The sequence below is a fragment of the Penaeus monodon genome, chromosome 3, assembly GCF_015228065.2.
Source record: "Penaeus monodon isolate SGIC_2016 chromosome 3, NSTDA_Pmon_1, whole genome shotgun sequence".
Taxonomy (NCBI): domain Eukaryota; kingdom Metazoa; phylum Arthropoda; class Malacostraca; order Decapoda; family Penaeidae; genus Penaeus; species Penaeus monodon.
The window spans coordinates 2,767,485-2,777,690 of NC_051388.1; the positions used below are offsets into that span (position 1 = coordinate 2,767,485).

Below are 10,206 nucleotides of genomic sequence, written 5' to 3' on the forward strand. Positions count from 1 at the left end.
CCATTCTAGTCACAAAACACCCCCAACCCTACCCCCACACACACCCCTACCGATACCAACACCACCGCCATCTATCATCCCCAAAACCAACTAAAAAAAAAATAGTTGCCAACTAGGCATATCATCCCTCACAACCGACGAGTGTCCCCTCCTCCCCCTCCTCCTTTTCCCCCGGACGCGTCTCCCATCCCGGTGACGTTTACACACAACCCCCCCAGTGACGTGTTCGGCGTGGAAGAGAGAGGACGTTCGCCGTTCGCCGCCGCCGGATCCGCAGCCATGGCCGAGTTGTTCAGGAATTTGACCCTTTTGCTCATGACGGAGAAATGCTTCGACAAGTTCTTCGTCGAGAATGAGTTCTTGGATGGTGAGGGAGAGGGCCTTTAAGGGATTGTTATTTGCTGTTGTTTTGGTTTTTAAAAATTTTCTCGAATTTCTATGTTTTTGTTTTTGTTTTTGTTTTTTTTCGATTTTTTTTTTCTTAGTCTTGAAAATAACTCGCTGTTTATATATTCATTTGAAAAGGCTATTGTTTCTTTTTTTTTATGGACCTTAGGAACGCTCAAAATAGTCGGTTCAACAAAAGACTTGCCTTTAGATCTTAATAAAAAGAATTTAGAGATTTCTTGTCTTATCAGATAGAAAAAAAAAGTTTCTCAATATGTTTATTTATAAATTTGTTAGATTTATTTATTTTGGCTTTATTTGTGTGTGTGTGTGTGTTTTTTTTTTCTTTTCTTTTCTTTTTTTTTCTTGATTTTCATGTATTGTTTATCTTGGAATTATGGGAATTTTTGTCAAATATGTCTCCAGATTTTACATGGTTTTAGTTGTAGTTTTATGTATAGTTTATACTTTTCTTTTTTTTCCCAATATCTGTATTTGTCAGTTAATTTACTATATTCAGATGGGGTAATTCTATACAGTATGGAAACATTCGCCAGAGACCAAATCCCCAATGCCAAGTCACAAATTTTTTTAAATCTAAGTTGATTGGGCCCTGAGGGTTGATTGGGGGGAGGGGGAAGGTCTTTTCCCTACACCCCCCCCCCCCAGGAAACATCGTTTTCACCTCTTTATTCTCGTCAAAATAGAGCTGAAACTAGAGAGGATGGAGCGGACCATATGGCATGAGCGGCGCTTTCCACAATCATTTTCCCATATTCATGGTGTTACCATTCATGTCTGCGGATTATTTCTTGTTCTGACAGCCCTAACCTTTTGCCCTTTACAAGAATATTATCTTCAATTTTTCCCAAACTTAGTGTGTGTGTGTGTGTGCGTGCGTGCGTGCGTGCGTGTGCGTGCCCCGTGAAGATTAACCCCAGATGATAAAAGACGGTTTTCCATGCACAAACTCCGTATCGTCTCTCAAGGTAGTCCATAACTCAGTGGGATAATAAGAGCAATAAGTAGCATTTTGTTAATTGTATTGTTTTTTTGTTTTTTTTTACATAATATTGAATATGCTGTAGTAGAACATGTTTTGTCAGCAGGAATAGGATCCAGAGCATGGAGCTGGCACTCTTTCAGTTGTGCCTCTGTCATTAATTTCCACACTCATTTGTCGATGGAAGTAATGCAAAAGCCCCTTCCTGAATACCAAATGAATAATCCTCCTCCTAGAGCTTTGTGTACTCCTGGCAGGGCTTTCCTGTCACCCTGGCCTTCAGTCAAAATGCTTATAGTTATAAGTTTGCGTTAGCCAAGCCCACAGCAAAATTTTCCCACGATGGCATGTTCACTTCACAAGACCCTCAAGCCAAATTTTTTCATGATATGTTGGTCATGCTATCCAGATCATAGGGGTTAATGGCATTTCCTTCAAAAATTCATGTTAAAAATGTAAGGCAACATAAGATTAAAATTTTGGTATAAGGAGAGGTTTAAGATCTGGAAAATCTAATAACACTGTTATAAAGAGAGGAAGAGATTAAACTCACTCACCAATACATAAAATAATTAGTTTAGGCAAGGAATAATGTCTGAAATGGAGAATATAGGTAGGGACAGTTGCCATGCAGAGACCAAGTCCATGGTGATTGCTTGGGGCTTAGTAGGGAAATGTGATGATCGTTTAAGGGGTCAGAGGGAAAGATTTTGTTTTAAGCGGCAGTGCTTGTGGATTCCCAAGAGTGACCCCAAGGATGTTGGCTTGAGTAATAGGGACTTAGTCGCAGAGGGGTGCAGTAACTATAGAAATAATGGGCATTGCTTTCACTGTTTTCCTGAAGTGGTCATTTGTGATGGAAAACAACACCAGAAGATTCTTGTAAATTACACCTTGAAAGACTATAATAAAAGATGATTACTAGATTGGATGTCTGCATTAGGCCCTTGATGATGATGATGATGAAGATGTCTGTGAAATTGAAGAGTTACTAATTCTTTGGTTTTCCTTATATTAGTCTTATCACATATCATTTATATCTTTGATAATCTGTGCAGGCAAAGAATGTCAATAAAATAAGAAAATAGACTATGACAGACAAAGGCCACGGCAATCGGATGGGGTGAGTGCTGCAAAAGCGCAATATGAAAGGGAAAAGCCTTCCTTCCTGGGGTCAGGAAGTTTTTTGGCTAAATCTTTACAATATGGAAGCAGTTGCCAGAGCACAAGTCCCTAGCTCCATACCACAATACAAGTTGCTGTGACTGGCCATACCCTTTGGGCACTACTCAAGGTGGAGGAGGGGGGGGTGAAGGGCTCTTCTCCCCAGTACCCCTAGATTATTCTCTGTGCTTCTTTAAGGCCATTCCCTGAGCTTTTCTCCATCTCAGCATGGTCCTAGTTTCAAGATTTAATTCTTCTCCCTCTCTTTCTCTTTCACATACATTCTTCGTCTGATATTGTCTATTAGTTATGAACTCTAGAAAAAAATAATAAATTACTGTCTTTAATTCCTTGACCTTTCCTTGCTGCCCAGCTGCAGAAAGGCTTCATCTTTCACAAAACCCAGTATTAATCTTTAATGTTCGTAGAACTCAGACTTTACAAATTGTGAAGCAAAATTCTAATACTATTGTGACATGCCGTAATTGAGCAGCTGAGCATCAGATTTGGAAGAAAAAAAAAAAGTTGCAGTTGCCATAGAAAATCTAGAGAAAAAGTGTGAAGAAGAGAAGTGCAGATAACCAATTTAGGCTATTTTTTGTTTACCCGGAATTTGAATTGATAGAATAGGTTTCAGAGATGATTATTCAAAAGGCATTGGTATATAATATATACAACAAGTTTTAAAGTGTAGGGTAACCAGAAAAAAAGTAAAGGTTTAAAATTGCTCTTTATTTTCAGGTCCATGTTTGGCTGCACTCATCAGCACCTGCCTGGGGTATGGCATCACCCTGGGGGCCATGATGGTCAAACTCCCACAGATCATCAAAATCATTGTTGCCAAGAGCGGGGAGGGAATCAGCGTTGTGGGGACGAGCCTCGAGCTTTTGGCTGCAATGATCACCACTTCGTATAACTTCCTCAAGGCCCACGCATTCAGGTGAGTTTTGGGTTGCCTTAATGCAGTGTGTGGTCTGTGTAAAAACAAGGATTAGTACAGTAACAGCGTTTGAAGGATGGCCGTAGTGAAAGAAAAGAAATGAAATATGAAAAGTGATAAATACAGTAGGAAAAATGGAAGTTTAGGAAGTTTATGATGTCAATATCTTTAACAAATTGTGATTATATTAATGAGGAGTGACCTACTGAAGGATTTTTGTTTGGGTAAGAAATAGGAATCGTTACTACTTCCTCTACTTCTGTCTTTTATGTCATTTTGTTGTATTTTTACTTCTGAAAAAGTCCTTTTATTTTGCTGTTTACATTTTTACCTCTTTGTCTGTCCTTTTCTTTTTCACTCTTCTCAGTAGAAAATATGTAAAAATATATAAATAAATAAATAAAAATAAAGATAAAATAAATGTTGGATCACTTTGGATTATGTAAATCTTTCTTGACCATAATTTTATAGTGTATAATGTCCTGAAGTTGTAGGGAATTTTCTGTGGAAGTATTCTTTGTAATGAAAATGAAGGGAAAGTTTTGTGATATAATATTGGTCATTTATCAGACTTTGAAGCTTTACTATACTTTGGAAAGTAGAATATCTTCACTAAAGATAAGGCTAGATATATATAAGAAATATAACAAGAAATAAAAATGAGGCAGTCGGAGCCAGAATTTGCCAAAAGCCATAGGTACTGATTTTGAGTTTGAGAGAGTAAATTATTCTACAGTATCTGGTGCATTTGGAGAGCTATTGAGAGCTTATAGATGTGAACAGCAGTAAGGGTGAAATTCTAGTTTTATGTTGGGTTATACGAGTCTTAGCGCTATCCGCAGGACCAGGCATTCTTGAGGTAGAGGCAGAACCTTTCCTTTTACCACATGAACTAAGAGGGATGTTGAATGGAGGGTTGTGATGAAGGAAGAAGGATGAGAAAATGAAAAAGGAGAGGCGAGTGGCAAAAAATGAAGATGATCAAGATTTTAGTAGTGTTCTGTGCATGTTGACTGATTATATGACCTGCTTGTTTTTAATTTCTATCCTAGTATTCTCTTTAGAGGCTAATAATGTTCCTTTGTGTGTACAGCTCGCAATAACGATACCTTATTATCAACTATTATCATCATTTGAGTTATTAAAACGTATTAATGTCACTGTAGCACAAACGGTAATTAGAAAGAAAGAAAAGGAGTAGAAAGAGTTGAAAGCTGAAAGTGTTAGCATCCTTCTCCACTTTAGTGCTGGGCAAGTCCTGGCTGGCTCTTGGCATCTCAAATACATTATAATGAAATTTTGATCCTCAGAAGGATTGTGGCTATGCAGGATGTGGTACTAGAGAAATTCAGATTATTAATTGTAATATTTTAAATTTGTCTTTAATAGTATTAAATTATTATTGTAAAATATCAGTGTTCTTTTATTTTGTCTTACAGCTCATATGGTGACAGTTACTTCATAACTCTTCAGAATTCCATTATTGGCTTCCTAGTGTACTACTACAGTAGTTCAGCAGTTTCAGCTGTCCTCTACCTGACAGCTGCCCTCTCGACCACAGCCTTGCTCTGCTATGGCATGGTACCCCTCAGCATTCTTTGGTATCTTCAGGCTATGAACATCCCTATGGTATTTGCTGGAAAGGTGGGTGTTCTGTATTTTTTTTGAGGCTGTTTTTACGAGGAAGGAGAATTTTGTTTTTGAGTGTAGAGGCAGTTTGAAGATAGTGGTGAAATTGTTAAGTTTTCTTTGAAACCAAGAAAAAAGTTAGGTCAGTAGCTGTTGATAAACTATGAAGCTCTAGATAAAGAATATTTTTCTTATCAGTGTTGACTTTCTCATTGTAGATGGTCCAGGCTGTATCCAACTACAAGAACGGCAGTACAGGTCAGTTGTCAGTGGTGACTGTCTGCCTACTGTTCTTTGGCTCAGCCTCGAGGATCTTCACTTCCATCCAGGACACGGGTGACCAGGTCATGATCATCCAGTACTGTGTTGCCACCTTGGCCAACTTCATCCTCCTGGCACAGATCTACATTTACTGGGACGTTCCCGCTGCCAAAAAGGGGGGCAGGAAGAAGGACCGCTCAGGAAGCAATAAGAAGAAGCAGTAGAAAGTGCAAGTGGAGGTTGTACATGTGGGTTACTCTCTGGATTCAGGTTACTGCAGTGTGCTTGTGGGTGTCGACGTGAGTGCTAGGCCACAAGGCCTGTGTACATAACGTTTATAGTAACAACTGTACATGAATTCATATTATCAATTTACTTAAAATTGGAATATTTTTTTCAAATGTCATTGTCACAAAATTAGTATATGAATTTTGCAGATTGTTTTTATAATGACATATTGAGTTGATAATTGTTGTTGGACATTGATTGTCTCATAAAGTCAATGAAAGTGATGTAAATATAATTGTTATTTATGTTGTATGTATGCTATGTGACTTCGTTATTTGAGAAGTGTTCTTCAACTTCCATTGTTCTTCCTTTGTGTCACGTTTGTCATAGAAATGATTTTTTCTATACATGTCTTGTCGGTGTCTACAAAAGACATTATTTTTCTCCATGTGTTGCTGTGTCTACATTCCTTTGGTCCCCCTTATGGAAAGAGGGAATTAAATTTTGTTTTTTAATTTGATACTTTTATTGCCCTTCTATATATTCCATGTAAATAAGAAATTAAAGGTTTATTGTGGTGGTTTTCATGAGTAGGTCTGCAATGTACGTATTGTAATATTGTAATAATGAATCTTTACCATCAATTCTTGTTATCAAAATAACTCCATAATTGGGATATCAGATATCAAAATAACAAATGGCAGGATATGACTATGGTTAACTATCATTATGAAGAGATACAGGTTTTTAAAGGGCCATCATGTAGGGGATTAAGTAATATTGGTTGAGAGGACAACATGAAACAAACACTTAAAAGATTTATCATTCACGTCGATCCAGGAGATTAAACTGCAGACTGAAAGTAGACGTAGGTTTCCATCAGCAGCATTAGAAAAGGATACATTAGCTGACACAGCACGGAAGGATGGAATTATGACAAATTTAGTTTTGACATTTTATTTTAGAAAATGATTAGAGATGGGGGGGAAAAAATAAATGCACAGAGCCAATAGTGGTGCATTGTCCTTAAACTCTCTAAAAGTATTTGTTCTTTTTCTTGTCATCAAACCTTAGACATTATATTTTTGCTGTTTATAAAAGAAGTTACAATGTGCTTTTGTGGATAATAATTTAAAAAAAAAAAAAAAAATTTAAAGCTAACAACAGAAAGCACGTTACTTGAGAAAAAAGTGTATAAAATGTTTATTATGAGGATATTATCAACAAGAATGTTGTCTGATATGTTTTGAACAATTCTGGAATACACAGATTATTGTACTTGAACTGAGAATCTATTTCATCAAAATTTATATTTTTTTAACTACAAAATGATGTGGAAAGGGGAGAGGTGGTGGTGATAAAAATCAATAATAACAATAATAGTAGTAGTAATAATGACTGTCATTGTCAGTTATTTTTTATTATTATTATTTTCATCATTTACTATAATTATCATCATAATAATATTATTATTATTATTATTAATATTATTATTATTATTATTATTATTATTAATCAAAGTAATGATAAGCATATCAAAAACAATATTAATAAAAATAAAATAAAATAATAAAGGCACAATAAAAGCACTAACATAGCCTTGTAATAGAAACAATAAAGGACAAAACATGAAACAAGAACTAACAGTCTACAAAATACAAAAATAATATAACAAATGAGCAATAATGAGTCTTAACGTATTTTAAGCCAAAAAGAGAAGAAGGACGTGGAATGAAATCAGAATCAAATGTAATACAGTTTCCGTTCTTGCTAAATAAGCCGTAAAGCAGACAAAACAGAATGATGAGAAACAAGGGAAGCTTAGAATGCAGCATGTCACTCACTCACTCACTCACTCACTCACTCACTCACTCACTCACTCACTCACTCACTCACTCACTCACTCACTCACTCACTCACTCACTCACTCACTCACTCACTCACTCACTGATAGGTTAATGGCACAATAATACAAGCAAGATGATGAAGATAACACAAAAACAGTCTTCAGTATAAAGAAATGGAATGGAAATCAAATTGGATATCATAATTTCATTTAAAAATTAAAAAATAAAATTGCGCTTGTCATTTGTCGTGAGGGAGCTTGGGAGACGGAGACTGGGGCCCAATGTAGGGGAGCGCCCCTGCCTTGGACCTCAGCCCTCGCCTCAACTAATTTTGCATGGTGCTTTCTTCTCCCCCTTCTCTTTTCTCTCTCTTCCTCGTCCCCTTCTTCTGTCCACTTGTCCTGTCGTCGACTTATCATCAATCATCAATAACGGTATGCTCATGTTTGAGCAGCCATGGACCTCTCCACCATCCTTCCCCACTAAACTCGATCTTATGCTTTTCTTTCCACTTGTACCATCGACAGCCCGCAAATATCTTTGATATTGTCGCTCAGTCTTGTCTTGTCTTTGGTTTACCTCTTCCTCTGTTTCCTATCACCATCCCTGTCAGCAAGTCTTTCTCAATACTTTTACTTCAGTTTGCCTTTTTTGCCACAATACTTTACCATACGGCTATATGCCCTTTGATGTCTAGCACATTTATTTGTTTTAACCATTATCAACCACTACACTTGTTATTATCAGCAAGAAACCCCAGCAAAGCATCGGATGCTTCTAAGGTCTATCTAAGATCTAAGTCTCCCTTCTTCAGGAACAGTTTGATGTATGTGATGAACAGCAAAGCCATTAGAGAGTATCAGGATTGAAGTTGTAGAGAAGATGTCAAGTGAGGTGGAGAACTGGTGTTCTTGGTGCCTGGAGAGGCAGGGCTCAGGATCGTCTGATAACCATTACAGACGACAGTGACCGCAATTTCCCATTTGTGACGAGAGAGGATGACCATGACAGAGCTAGTTCATTCTCTCTCGAGATACTTTAGCTGGGTAAACAAGAGTGGACTGGAAACCACTTCAATATTGTTATAAGTATTACCTGCATCATGATCAATTTGCACCAGGTATCAATATACCGACATCGCAACTGTTGCCCAAAGCTCTGTGAACACTGTAAAGGCTTTAAGACGTGACATGGACATCTGCAACAGTCTGTGAATGGTCGAGCAAACTGTGATGGTCTTTGGGCATCTCCATGATGTCTCTCCTCTGCCCCTCCTGGCTGGAGAAGGTTGATACTGAAAGGTCTTGTGTGTTGCACTAGATTTGGGATTCAGCTCCTTGCCATTCCTATGGAAAAAGTCATAGGTGGTTGTCAGAGAATTTTCAACAGAATTTCTACGGCTTCACCGTTCACCAACACCCGGCCTCCTACTTCCCACCAAGGACATGCATGGGGTTTGGTTGAGAAAGACGCCAACACCTCTACTTACAACACCAAAGTCGAACTAGTAGCCAAGATCAAGGAGATGTTTGAAGATCTTTCAAGGAGCACAGTGACGACCCCATTCGCCAGGTTCCAGAGCTGTCTTGGGGCTGTGGTGGAAGCTAGGGCTGGCTAACTTGAGTAACCTGTTCTAACAACCATACTATTTAATGGTTAATGGTTAATAAGGCAAACAAATGTGCTTGGCATCAATCAGCAGCCATAATATAGTGAATTTTTTTTTTAATACTTTTAATTATTGGCTGAAATATAGTGTTTTCCTTTCCATTTTCAGCTTCCTCTCAAATATGCTCCGAACACCCTGTATACATAAAACAATAAAGGAATGGTAGCTGTTGTTTAAGGTGACATTACCACAAAACAAAATATTAATGTATGTGAAATTTTTAAGACTCAAATCATTACACTACAATAGACAATATTACAGCACATCTCATTTTTCTCGGTGGAATGTCTGAAGATATTTCAAATTTACTATTTCTTATGTTTAATGACATATATAATTTTTTTTCCATTTTTCATTTCATGGTAATTTATTCTCTGCATTCTTGTGATAACTCATTAAACACTAATAAAAAAAATACCACAAATTATCATTATCCATTACATTTGATTTCAGTTATCCATACCTTAAGATTTATTTACCAAATTGCAATGATATACTTACTCACAAATTCCTTATTCTTCAAAATTAATAATACAAGTAACACATTTCTCAGTACAGTTTGTGCAAATGAGTACCATATCATGCAACTTACATCCTTGCAACCTTGCATGAATCAACATAAAGCACATACCATTATAAACACGCATGAGCAAATCATATTTCAGCTTATCAAATAATACAAACTTAAGTGTAATATCTGTATGCACAATATTTTAAAAAAACAGAATATTAAACCTCACTAGCATTATTATTACACTGATTATAATGCTTCTGTATCATCCTTCGAATCACATCACAACATAACCCAGAAAAAAAAAAAAACTATTGTTTATCTTTCCACTGAATTTACTTTTTCTTCTATAATTCCTCGACTTGGATTATATCCAATGGACAAAATACAAGGCAACAGATCATACATTGGAGAAGTGGAAAATTTGCTAAGAATAAATAGCGCAGGTGCATATTTTTTTCTTTTTGGGAAAATGATGTAATCGATACATATTTAATTGGACGTATGAAGTAGAATATTTAATGGCAATTTATATTTGTGTATGTGCATGTGCATGTATATGTGTGC

The 10,206-nt window shown here is 36.8% G+C and overlaps 1 protein-coding gene across 1 annotated transcript; it reads left to right on the plus strand.

The window, feature by feature from the left end:
• Nucleotides 1-222: 222 nt before the first annotated feature.
• On the plus strand, nt 223-6,127 carry LOC119590396 (mannose-P-dolichol utilization defect 1 protein homolog). The gene is made up of 4 exons (XM_037939067.1): nt 223-367; nt 3,296-3,494; nt 4,934-5,138; nt 5,342-6,127. The coding sequence occupies exons 1-4, from the start codon at nt 280-282 to the stop codon at nt 5,606-5,608; spliced, it is 759 nt and encodes a 252-aa protein (XP_037794995.1). The 5' UTR covers nt 223-279; the 3' UTR covers nt 5,609-6,127.
• Nucleotides 6,128-10,206: the final 4,079 nt, after the last annotated feature.

What these genes read in the sequence shown, in the direction of transcription:
- LOC119590396 (XM_037939067.1), top strand. Translation starts at nt 280, where the DNA reads ATGGCCGAGTTGTTCAGGAATTTGACCCTTTTGCTCATGACGGAGAAA. An exon ending in CTCAAGGCCCACGCATTCAG is followed by an intron (nt 3,495 to 4,933) that starts GTGAGTTTTGGG and finishes TTTGTCTTACAG; the next exon opens with CTCATATGGTGACAGTTACT. An exon ending in CTATGGTATTTGCTGGAAAG is followed by an intron (nt 5,139 to 5,341) that starts GTGGGTGTTCTG and finishes TTCTCATTGTAG; the next exon opens with ATGGTCCAGGCTGTATCCAA.